The 13,031-nt window shown below is 31.1% G+C and overlaps 1 protein-coding gene across 7 annotated transcripts; it reads right to left on the bottom strand.

Moving 5' to 3' along the window:
- Nucleotides 1-857: 857 nt before the first annotated feature.
- LOC133699618 (pectin acetylesterase 8-like) lies at nt 858-5,970 on the bottom strand. 7 transcript variants are annotated; one of them, XM_062122935.1, is made up of 15 exons: nt 5,752-5,970; nt 4,886-5,007; nt 4,695-4,777; nt 4,306-4,435; nt 4,128-4,207; nt 3,962-4,048; nt 3,755-3,879; nt 3,605-3,665; nt 3,469-3,522; nt 3,310-3,387; nt 2,825-2,930; nt 2,326-2,471; nt 2,057-2,179; nt 1,228-1,427; nt 858-1,142 (listed from the first exon to the last, which is right to left on the bottom strand). In XM_062122935.1, exons 2-14 carry the CDS (start codon nt 5,004-5,006, stop codon nt 1,338-1,340), a joined length of 1,284 nt encoding a protein of 427 aa, XP_061978919.1. In that variant the 5' UTR covers nt 5,007; nt 5,752-5,970; the 3' UTR covers nt 858-1,142; nt 1,228-1,337. The 7 variants fall into 7 exon arrangements, with proteins under 7 accessions (XP_061978919.1, XP_061978920.1, XP_061978914.1 ...); XM_062122936.1 differs by lacking the exon at nt 5,752-5,970 and adding an exon at nt 5,136-5,580; XM_062122930.1 differs by lacking the exon at nt 5,752-5,970 and having other exon boundaries at nt 4,886-5,579.
- Nucleotides 5,971-13,031: the final 7,061 nt, after the last annotated feature.

Raw genomic sequence — 13,031 nt, 5'->3', positions numbered from 1 at the left:
AACTTTTCTGCTTTAGTCTCTTTAGCATTGTTGTGCTTTTAAAGCATAGATGCTTTTGTTTTAAGATTTAAACTGTAGCTTTAATGGAAAATTGCTTTGCAAGGCATGGTAAGTTTAAATTCTGATCTATTCAGAAGATTACCTACCCTTTTAGACTCAAAAGCTTGGGAAAACTTGTGGAGCCATGAACAGTGAAGTCTCTCCTCTCTTTTTTTCCAATTCTACCGCCACCCTTTTTCTTCCATTCCCCTCTCTTTTCTACCAATTTCATTCTTCATCCTTGACCTTTGTTAACAATAATTTGGGTCGCTTTTAGACCGTTCAAATTAACTACATCATAGAAAAAATTTATATAATTTAATTTTAAATTTAGATTAAGTAAATAATTAATTGAAAGGTTTTTCTTTTATCAATTTTTTTTTTAATTTCATCCTCAAATTTTTTTATTAATTGGTCAAGTTATTTTTAGGTTGGTCAAATCTTTTAGATCATGTTAAGACAATTCTCATATAGTTTAATTTTAAACCCGAACTACACAAGAAATTTAGATGAAATTTTTTTTTTTTGTCAGTTTCATCATAAGATTTTTTTTATCAGTCGGTCGGGTTATTTTTAGATCACATTGAGCCAACTCTCAAGTTATTTTAAACTTGAGTTAGATAAAAAATCAAATCGAGAAATTTTAAAGTTCATCTACCAAAACATGTTTAATAAAAAAGTTGCGGCCTAGATGATTGTTTATCATGTTAAAAAAAAAAATTCCAACCCATAGCATAAACTAGTTTTATCAACTAAACTATTTGTAGCTCACACCAACAAGCCTAAGTACTAAGCTACAAACAACTGAATAAAATACAAAAAAAAAAAGGTTGAATTCTGGTTTATTCACAAAATTTGAAGATAATCAAATAATAGAATTAGGAATTGGAATAAAACTTGTTGAGGCCTCCTGCAACATAAAAGCAAAGGAAGAAAATTCCAGAGGACGAGCGTCGATGTAAAGTTGATGGATGTTCCCTCCACTTGCACAGCTTTGTTAGGGGTTGTTGCTGCCATTATTACATCATCATCCGGGAACTGCTGTCTTCCAGTGGATTTCCTTTGTGAGTCAGCATCAACTTCTTCCTTAACCATAAAGAAACCTAAAAGATAAGTTTCCATGGCAAATTAACACATGTAACTCCTGTCCTCAATTGCAACCAAAAAAGAAAGCTAGGGTTTATGTACCTGAAATTCAAGACATGTAGCAGACTCAGTAGCTGCAAAGCAACCTTTCCGTGCTTGAAATTTACTCTTTGATTTGTGCTTACTTGATTTCATCTTTCACAAACTGATTCTCATGGCAACATCACTCCCATTAGCATTAGTAACCCGCACAATAACGTACTCATATTGACTGATGCTGCAGACCCTTTTGGCGGTTTCTTCTGCAAAAGCAAACCATCAATATATGAACCATGCCATTCCTCTGTCCCTTTTCTTACGCGTGAAATTTCCTTAACAGGTTAAATGTATTTCTCTGGATATTTTTACATGTGAGCTTATATGTAATACTGATGCGGTCTTGATTTTCCAGTTTCATTTCTTGTTACTTTTTAATTTGGCAAATGAAAGTAATGTTCCATGGAGGTTTCTTCCCAGTTTTGTGCTTACAGATTCCTTTAGGTTACTTTAAGAGATGAGAATGCTTGTAAAACAGAGCTGGGACTTTCAAGGATAACTATTAGATTTTGGAGGGAGAGAGCTCTGTGATAAGTCGTAGAGTTTGGGATTTTTTATGCAAAAGCTGCGAATCACAAAAACAGAATCTAGTAAAATCATATACTACTGTTTCTCCATTGAGAAAAGAATGATTTTGTTTTGAGTAATAATTGAATTTGAATACACTAACAATGATGGGAGACACCCAGCGCACATAGGTTGAGTGCAGTGGTGACTTTTGCTTATTCAGAAGCCTTAATTAATCATAATTTTCTATTAGCTTGTTTAAGCTCTATCTCTGCTAAAACTGTGACTAATGAAAAGAAATATGTGGTTTGAAGAAATAAATCTATACTTCTGGGTTGTTTGGTGGAGCCAAACCACTGTTTTGGCAAGATGGATTGCAAGGGTAAGGACAATCAATCTTTTGGAATGGATTCCGATCATAAAACCAATCTCCAACTGCCTTTGCAATTTTCTGCAAAATAGTATGGTTTTAGAAAACAGAAAAGAAATCAATCTTTTATGCTAGCTTAAAAGAAGAATGAGCTGCAGCAAAAATATTACTGATGTATACACAATAGGAGAGGATTGATAATGAGGAGAAAACTTGCAGTCTCTTACCTTTTTACCAAGCACTGGGGAGTCTTCCATGAACCATTTCTCTTGTGTTTCAGTTTGGCAGTGGGCATAGCAAGAGTCTATATACAATCCTCTAGATGAAGAGTTGGTTGATTTATTCAACGCATTCAGAAACTGCAACCTAAAATCTGAAAAATAAACCCACAATGAAATCCTTGAAAAAAAATTCCCAACCACTAGTTGTTTTGAATGAATGCTATCTATGATTACTCTCTGTTGACTGGGAGAAGATTATCACAGATGTCTGAAAGTTCTGAAATAGGAATGTTTAAGAGTTTCAACCACTAATCATCAAAGTGTTTTCAGCTCAGTTGATGAATGTTTGTACAACAATTGATCTTTTTTTTTCTGTTCTTGTTGGGGACACAGTTTTTAACCTTAAATTTTGAAGTCTTTAAACATGGTTTGTAATAAAAAAAAAAAATTGAAAAGTAAGTTCAGATGATTGCTTGAGTGTCTAAATTAAGTTGCTTCCAGTCACCTTGCATAGATTTGAGTTGAAGAGGTGAGCAGTTGTTTATGTCTAGCTTGCAGCTCTTCCAGACGCCAAGGGGATCAGCAATACTCGGTGCCAAAATGTTTCTTATCTGAAATAAATACAACACGAATTAGAAATAAGATATGCAAGGAGAAATATAAAGCATAAATAAAATATGAATTAATTTTAATGAAGAGAAAGTGCTCCAGACATAGAGATTACTCTGAAACTCGTCTCCATATCCACAACACAGCAGATATGTTTGCACTACTTGGAATGAAAGAAAACCTTCCATTCATTTAATGAATTTCATCTCTCAAAAATAGGCGTGTGTTGCATAAGAAAACATGAATCTTTCCAGTGTATAAGCCCCCTTCACCACATAATGGATATGGAGACCATTTAACAGTACTGAGTAACATAAAAGATAAACCTACTTTCTGTTCAATGGAAAGTAATTGTTTACGGAGAACCAGATGTGTGCTAACCTGCCATGAATCGTAGGCTGCATTAAGAATGAAAAGTGGCGTTCGTACTTGTGGAGCCACATATTGTGGGAAGAAACACTGTAAATTGTTGAGAAGTATCAGCAAGACTGTATACGAAACGATGAAGAGAAAAAACCATATCAGCAAGAGCATGCTTACAAATGACGGTTTCAGCATTGAAGTGCAGGACAGGGGCAGATTTTTTGCAGATCCCTGAAAAAGAAAAATAGCAAGTCTTCATCTGCTCTTCTGTGAAATCTACATTAGAAGGAAGAAGAAAATCCGAGGACAGTACATGTAATGTCACAATTTCATTAAAGTAGGTCTGCACATGCGGGGCTCCGGAGACATCCTTCCTGTTACAAAATACTTTCGTTGTAAGATTTCAAAAGAATATTAAGATAACGGCATAGGTTTCTGAAATAGGTCGTATCAATGAACTTACACTTTGATAAAATAACCAGCATCTGAAAGGCATTTTACTTTAGTGCCCATCCGTAGGAGTGCACGGAAACTGTCGCAATGCAAAATGGAAGCCAATCCACCAGCTGAACAGCCAGAAAGAAGAGCCTGTTCGGAGATGACTAAACAAGTTACAGAGAAAGTTCGGTCAAAAGAGAAAGATGCTGACAGATCTTCAAATGGATCTTACGTTTTCAGCATTTTTCAATCCTTTTGGTAATAGATCCTCAATGACAGCAAGCCAAATCCTAGCTCCTCTGAAGTGAAGATTAGTAGCCTGATCAAATTGTTTCTGATTAAAAATGAAACTATGAAATTCTAAAATGGTTCCTGCTCAATTTTTTTTATTAACTTACAGGATTGACTGCCTGCACATCACCGGTAAACGATGACCCATCACAGTATCTGATCTTAACTCTATTCCAATTGTAAAAATCTGCAAATTCAAACAAAACTAATCAATAACCTGTCTACAAAAACCATGCTACTCAAATTCAATAGCAAGGTCTCAGATAATGAAATATTTGGCCACACCTGGATTAAACGGCCGCTTGTTGTTCATAATCCCAGAGAAAGCAATTTGCTGTCCCATTAGCTTCGATGAACCTAAATGAGTTTTCTTACGGGAAAGGCAGCTCGTGACATTGTTGCACCATCCTCCTCCCTTAATATCACAAGCAAAAGGCATCTTAAACAAGATTAAATGAATTATAAACAGTTCAAGCCATTCTAGACGTGTAAAACTGGATTTCCTCGATCTGTCTACTACTCATATTATCTGATTCATACAACTAAATGCTCATGTCCCTTTCATCAAAAACCAAAACCAACTTGCCTGTAATCAAAACCAGGCCCCTAACCAGTAACAGCTTCATTTTATTGCCGTAAGAAATTATCAAGTGGACCAGGACAAGAACACATACCTCAAAATGTATCAACCAACTATTAATGCCTGTACCAAACCCTTTATCCCAGTGGTAAGCCGGCGGGCTTCCATCCAAACAAACTGCAGAAAAAAGTATTGTTTCCAAGAGAACAAAAACAATTATAAATTTATAATTGAAAACAAAGTCAATAAATAATTGAATTCAATCAGAGTATTGTAATTCCTAACCAGCTCCTTTGGCCACTGCACTCTTTACGTAAGTAATTCCTACATAAAGCCCTTGTGTTTTCAGCAATAACATCAGAGAAACCAGTAGTTTTAACCAGTGGCCTAATCTTGAATCTACCATTCTGCACATGCCAAACAGCAATTACACAGTATAAACACAGGTTGACACAAAGAAGTGATGCAAAGAGAAAAGAAGCCAAAAGCAAAAAAGAAAATAGGGAATGGCAGTGAGAATTATCAAGGAACAGACATATAATTATACAATAATACAGCATAATCTAGCAACAGAAGACGGAAATGTGAACTCCCATGATCAGAGAATCTTTAAATATTATAAAAGAAATCATGGGGTCTGTCATTTTTAGTGCTAAGATTGTAAAAATAAATAAGTTAAAACAGACAATGGGGCAACCTGACAAGCATATAAAAACCGACCAACCCATATGCATTGAATATAAAGAAAAAGACACCGCAAAATCTAGCGGCAACCATTAAAGTTTCAATCTTTTCTATTGCTTTCAGCTTTAGAATTTCCGGACCACCAATGATTCCCTCAAAGTTTCTTCTTTTTTTTTCAAAACATGTAAAAAGAAAATAACCATGAATATAACATATATCATGAACAGATCAAGCAGCATAATTTCCATTATTAGAATCAAAACTACAATGCTGAATCACTCTTCTCTTCTTTAACCAAGAGTAAAACTTCCATAAGTTTTTTGAGTTGAAATAGGTTTTTTATATATAATATTATATAACTTAACAGTCACTATCGTGACATAGACACAGTCGTATCATTTTTAATTAAATTAAAAAGCACAGTGGTAAAAAAAAAAGAAGAAGAAGAAGCGGTGATCATTACTAACCTTTGCTGTTCGGTGGGTGATGAGAGAAGCAAAGAAGAGAGAGAATGTGAGCGAAAGAAACCCAGCAAGTAGTTCAGTGGAAGTGCATTGGCTTTCTAAGCAAGAGAATGGGAGAAGAAGAGGAGAGAGTTGCTACAGGCCTGAGAAATTCTACAGCTATTTTGTTTATTGAGCAGAGAACACAAGGCTGGACAGCCAGCCGACACTCATTCGACTAAAAACATTCACTTTCACAAAAGGTATTTATACAGGAATAAACAAAGGGTAAAACTACTCTTTAACCCCTTACAATTTCAGAGCTTCTCATTTTAGTCCTTAACTTTTGTATTTCTACCGTATCATCTCTTATGCTTCCAGAAAGTTCCGATATCACCATATATCCAAGTGACCTTTCAGGTGAGTGTGAACTCGAGATTGCGTTTAGTTATTATTTCAAAAATCTAAATAACATATATAAAAAATATAAAAACATGTTTAATTAAAAAAATCAAAAAAATAAACATGAAATAAATCTATTTCTGTATTTTTAAAATATCAAACATGTTTGATTGAAAAAATCAAAGATAGAAGCATGAAATAAACCTGTATCCGTGATAATTTACTAGAGTAAATTTTTATACTTTTAAAATATGAATTATATAAAGACATATCCTAAAATATAAATACCCTTTTTTTTCTTTCATAATTAGAACAATATTTGAACTAGTCTAATTTAAAAATCTTGAGAAGCTTGAATCCGCTCTACAAATAACATCCCTTTTTCTTTTTCTTTTTCTTTTTCTTTTTTGTTAATTTTTAATACTTTTTTTTCTTTTTTCTTTCCTTTACAATATAAAATCTTGTAAATAAATAATTTAAAAGTGGACATGCGATTACCTTATTCTAGCTATGAACTAAGAGATGCTACTATAGAAAAATCTATGAAAACATAAAGGGTAAGTAAGAAAATATAGGACCAAAATGGAATAGTTTGAATTCTATAGAAGCAAAAATTTATATAAAAAAGTAGTCCCTAATTAATTAATTGTTGTAGTTTGGGTATGTCACGGGCCTTGAAGGGCAAAAACCTGACCCATAAAATTAGCGGCTAAAAGGCATCTAATGTTGTCACCAATTTATCGAATTACGTGCTTCCCTCCTAAATAAAAGGAATTAAATAGGTAACAAATTAAAGTTGCATTTTCTATCATGGGTTTTTATTCTTTTTTGTTTTTTATTATCGGAAACTTTTATATATATATATATATATATATATATATATATATATATATATATAGATTGAATCTCCATATTATGTATTTTATTTTGTAAATATTCATTATATATTATAATATTAATGATTAATACGTTTACATAGCACTTTTTTTTTATCATAGTATTAGGCTAAATGGTTGACTAGTGTTTGATAATTAAGATTGCACTAATAATTATTAGTCTTTGATAATATTCTAGTATTGCATTTTAATTAAATTGATAAGGTTCTATATATATGCTATATCAGTTGAGATTCTTCACATAAAGATTTTATTCTAAAGAAAGAACTATAATATGTTTTGCAAGAGGTAATTTGGAATGGAAAAATAAATAAATTTGGAAACAAATAAAAAAAACGAATTAGATGATAAATAAGAAAATAAAACAAATCGCCTATGCTAAGAGTAGAAGATTCGTGGAAATAAAAAATCAACTCTCATTATTCATGTAAGATTTGAATCCTTATCAATAGGAATTAATTTGGAAAACAATCTTATAAGAAAATAAATTGATATATATATATATATATATATATATATATATATATATATATATATATATTGTATATTATTATTGGCTTTCATCAGATGAGCGGCAAACTTGTGTGGAAGCAGGAAACATGGGAGGAATTTGACCCCACTACCCTTTCCTCCTGACACGTCTTATATTATCATTAGTTAAGGTTTGTTAATGAATTTTGTTTACCTATAATTTGTCGCTTGATTGGCGGTGATCGGCTTTCAGTGGGACCCAAGTTAGTTCCCCCTTTTTTAAAAATACCGTGATTTCATTAAATATTAAATTAATTTTAAAAAAATACATTTGATTACACATTTCACAGTTTTAATAAATCATTATCTTTCAAACAAAAATAAATCTGTTCCATTATGTTTTTTTTTTTTCTCTTAATTGTTTTCGCTATGTAATCTGCTATTGCTGGATATAGAGATTGTAATTGTGTTTGTGCATGCTCATGGTTAATAAATGTACATCTTTTGACAAAATAAAAAAATAAAAAAATCAGTCACTCCCCACAAATGATGAATCTTAAATATGTGACAAAAAATATTATTAATCTTTGTATGAAAGAATGTATATTATAAAACTATAGTATAAAAAAAGAGACATGTCCTATGTCTTTCCTTTTTTAAAACAAAAAATTAATTTAAAATTGTTATTGAGATAGATTTATTTTATGTTTTTGTCTTTATCTTTTAATTAAATACATTTGTGCTCATTATATATACATTTATTCTATCTAAAACATTAGCCAAACATAATCTATATAATTAAACAAAATTCTTTAGGAGATATTTTTTTAATTTCTCTAATTAAATATATTTTTATATGTATTTTTCTGTCTAAAACATTAATCAAACGCAATCTAGAGGAAGAAATCTCTTGAGTTATACAAGTTTGGCTGGAAAGCACTAATATTGCTCAATGATGTTATAAATGCATGTTAAACTATTCCCAACATAATTGAGAGCTCACTAAAAAGTCAACAATAGGAAAGATCCTTTTTTTTATCTCTATAGAATATTTTCTTTTTTATTGTTCACCGCCCTGAAAGGAACTCATGTGCCTGCCTTTAGTACTCCATTAAGGAAGAAAGAGACCGAAAAATAAAATTCCAAAAAGACCTTTCTAATTCATGATCATGACTTTGTACCCTCTCAAAATTCGAAGCATATAATATAAACATCACGATATACTATAATAGAGAGAGATATATTGAAATTCATATGGGTGTTAATTACTCGGATATTAATATACACGCATACATATATTATGATTTTTCTAGTCTTCAAAGGAAATGAACTAGAAATTCATAGTTATTTAGATATTAATTCTCAATCAGATATTGATGATAGCAAACCTCAGTTAAAATATATTTTTACTCTAAATGAAAACACTGTGAGTTGGAAGAATTCTAAAAAAAAAACCACAACAGATTCTACAACTGAAGCCGAATACATCTCTGCGTCTAAGGGGTCAAAAGATACTATTTGGATCAAGAAGTTTATTGTAAAACTTAGTGTGATTCCTAGCATTGTTGATTTAGTAGTCCTATACTGTGACAACAATGGAGTTATTACACAATCAAAGAAACCAAGATTTCATCAAAGATTCAAATATGTAATTAGGTGATTCTATCTGATTAGATAAAGCATAGAAAAAAAAGATGTAAAAATAGAGCGAATACCAAATGAAAAGAATCTTGCAGATCCTCACACTAAGGCACTGTCTTAGCATAAACATAATCACTATATGGAGGGATATGATATTAGATATATGATCGATTGACTCTAGTGCAAGTGAGAGATTGTTAGTTTATATGTCATATATCTGACTAGTTGGTTATACGTGACACTATTTTATTCATGTAGATCATGTTTAATTTTATTAAATAAAGGTATTATTTATCTTTAATATGCATTTATATTTAATTTATGAATTTAATGTTTGATAAATGAATCTATGTATTATTTATGAATTTAATGAACATATTTAATTTATATTCCATATAAATATATTATATATATCTATGGAAAGACTCACGTGAAAGTCGTGTAAGTAATTATTAAACTTGAAATCACTAAGTTATCTTATACACGAAGTGCTATGTTTAAATTTTGTTACACGTTATCATGGTAAAGATAACAAATGGGCAGACATTGAATATAACATAAATTATATGAAGCTATTTGAGTGGTCAAAAGAGAATTCATCATCTTTTATGAAATAGAAAAAAATATTATACACGTTCTCAAATAGTATTAATTGTTAACCCCTTATGCAAGGTGGAATGAAATTTGAAAAGAGTTTTAAATCTTATTTAAAGGATCAGTGATTATAATGTTACGAACAAATATAATTTGACATGACAGAAACACTCAATGCTAAAATATCTAAATCAGAACATTATTGATGAAGGGATAATAATTACACTAGAAAACTGGTCACTAAAAGGTTAAGTCAAACCATTTATGATTTTCCTAATATTTGGAGGATCATGACATGTTGCTAGACGGTGCACTTGATCTTCAAATATAAATTAATCAATTATTAAATTGATAATAATTTAAATTGTTTAGGAACTTAATGGGTCACACACGTTAAGAACCATTAATTAGTCAAAAATTAAACTAAGATAATTAATCAAATGTGACTTAATTGAAAGTAATTTTAGAAATTAAGCACTAAAATGTATTTAATTCAGAGATTATAACTCTAGTCCTAGAATAATCAGGTAGGGATTTAATTGATTGAATTTCTAAAATTATCCTTAAATAATATATATATATGGATTTTAGAATTTCTTATAAATATAAAGCTAAGCCTGTTATTTTAGTAGGAAAAAAAAAGTTATGTCAGATATTTTTTACAGAAAAAATATATAACACAAAATTAGAGCTAGTACTCTAGGCTTAATAAATCTCTTTCTTCTAAATAGAGATATAAAAGATTTCTCACTGGTGGTTCATGTGGATTACCATTAGAGGCCGGATAATTGGATAACTTATAGTTTGCGACAATCCATCCCTAAGAATCTAACCAAAGTCGAAAAAGATCAAATCTTAAAGTAAATTTTATACAATTCTAGATTTGTCTAACAAAATCTTAGAAATTCTTAAATAATTTTGTTTTATTATTTCAACTGTGAATATGAATTTCAGAACCAATAGTATTGTCATCATAGAAGACATGACTTAAATAATCGTTAAAATATTATATTTGTTAACTTTTGTTTTCATCTTATAAACAAGTTAGAATGACAATATTAAAATACTGATTTGTATTATAATCAAAACAAGCTTATTTTGTTTTTTTTTATTTTTGGGTTAATAATTCAATTTGTTTTTATAGAATAAAAGTAATCTCTTCTTCTATTTTATTTATTGAGTTAATTTTGTTAATTTATCTTTCATGATAAGATATTGTGGTGAAGCCATCAAGATTAGTCACGTGATTTGAAGAGGTTATTTTTTATTTGAATGGTAGATTAGAGACTTGCGTGGATTTAAGCATGAAATTGATCCGATTAATTAGAATATAAGAGCATGATGGAAAATTATCGTATCATATAATGCCATATATTTTAAGGAGATCGATCCATGTAGTTTTTGTGTATAACAACGTTGTATTAAATGTGAAGAAATATATTAGAGAAAACTGCTAAAACAATTAAAACATTGATTCAACTATATGCTTGGTGTTGAATAATTGCAGAACCGAACACAATCATGTGATAAGATGAGCAAAACAGTTGGGGTTATATATATATATATATATATATATATATATATATATATAGCAGCAACTTTGTGATCACCCAATTAAGGAATTGGTAGAGAAGCACTAGCTCGTCAATCACCATCTTGGCATGGGCCACACGAGCATTTGTGGTCTGAGAGCTTAACCTATCGGTTTCTTTCTCTTTCATGCACGGTCCAAAAATCCAATGATGCAGAGGGAAACCTAACTCCCCACGACTTAAAATCAATATTTAATGATTCTTTATAATATGGCAATATTGGCACCTAGCTAGCTATATATGCATCATGAATTGTGATAAAATTAAGGAGGGTTCAAGCTTGGTGTGGTGTCATGTCACCAATTAGCTGTTACATCACACTCACACCCCTCCCTCTCCTCATCTTCCTCCCCGGAGAAAATATTCTCATCCTTTCCTGCCATATGCTAGAGTTTCAAAGAAATAGCAAGTGACCTTCTCTTTTCTTATACATGGATCATAATGTTTTGGTATAGAATATTATGTATATTATAATATTTTATTATATAAAAGAACATATTTTATATAAAGAGACGTGCTTTCAAGAAGAAACATGATCAGTATATGGATAGCTACGAGAGACATGCATGTTTATTGAATGACTGGACATTAATTCGTATCTTATCATACTTTATATGCAGATTAGACTTCTCATTACTAATTTAGTGTGTGAAAAAAATTTAATAATTATCTTGTATTAATTAATTAGAGCCCATCTTACAAGTCTCTTCTTCTTCTTCGTTTCTCTACAAAAAAACATCTCTTTTCTCATGGGATTCCCAGTTGCTTCGCGTGTTTTGCCAGGAAACTTTATATATTTTGGGGTGGAGCTTAGGAAATTTTATGAGGGGGCCAAGATTAGGAAATTTTACTAGTTTTTACCAGCCTCCTTATATATTTGATGGTAGAAATAAATATCACCTTGGTTTTTCTTTTTCTTCCCTCTCATTTTAAATTCTTGGTAGAAATAACTTGAAACAAGCTAAAGGCCTACCTAGTTAGTCAATTTAAGGAGTTGGTTACACAATCTATTTTCGTAAATCATGATGGCAATCGATCTAGCTAGCTAGCTAGCTAGGACTCTTTTAGCTAGTTTCAGATTTGAATTTCTACACACCCTCCGTTTTATTTTTCTCGATTGACTTGATTTTCAAGTTTTATAGGCAAGTGATTGTCAAGAGTTGGTTACCTTTAATTTGTTTAGGTTACCAGCTGATCAGTATATATTTATAAAAAGCAATGATTAAAATCACCAACGTACGTAGTTGGGAATTGAGCAACAATTGAAGGAATATCAACATAAAAATAATGGAGAAAATGACCGAAACCAAACAAGTTCTTAAGTAATGAAAGTCAAGCACGATTATCTATTTAGATATCCTACTTGAAGTCTTGCACAAAAATATATAATTGAACTATAATGAATTATTATGGCACCAAGGATCGAGATCTAACCACTGAAGGGAGTACTTGTGATCATCTTGAAAGGGAGGGTCTCAGAAGCGTAGCGTAGTGATAAAGGATTTGAGATTTACATAACAGGTCTCGAGTTTGTAGGTCTCGAGTTCGAATCAGGGCGTGCATCTCTTGTAAGAGCCTTGAATAGCCGGAATTTTACTCACTAATCTGAACCCACAAAGTGTGTTTTCTAGAAAATAAAGATCCTCGAATCCAAAAAAAAAAATTCTTGAAAGGAAGAGAGGGTCATAATTTTATACTCTTAATAAAT

Source organism: Populus nigra, chromosome 7 (genome assembly GCF_951802175.1).
Source record: "Populus nigra chromosome 7, ddPopNigr1.1, whole genome shotgun sequence".
NCBI classification, from domain to species: Eukaryota; Viridiplantae; Streptophyta; class Magnoliopsida; order Malpighiales; family Salicaceae; genus Populus; species Populus nigra.
The sequence above is the reverse complement of the archived record's forward strand: the minus strand, read 5'-3'. Positions and strand labels throughout refer to the sequence as shown.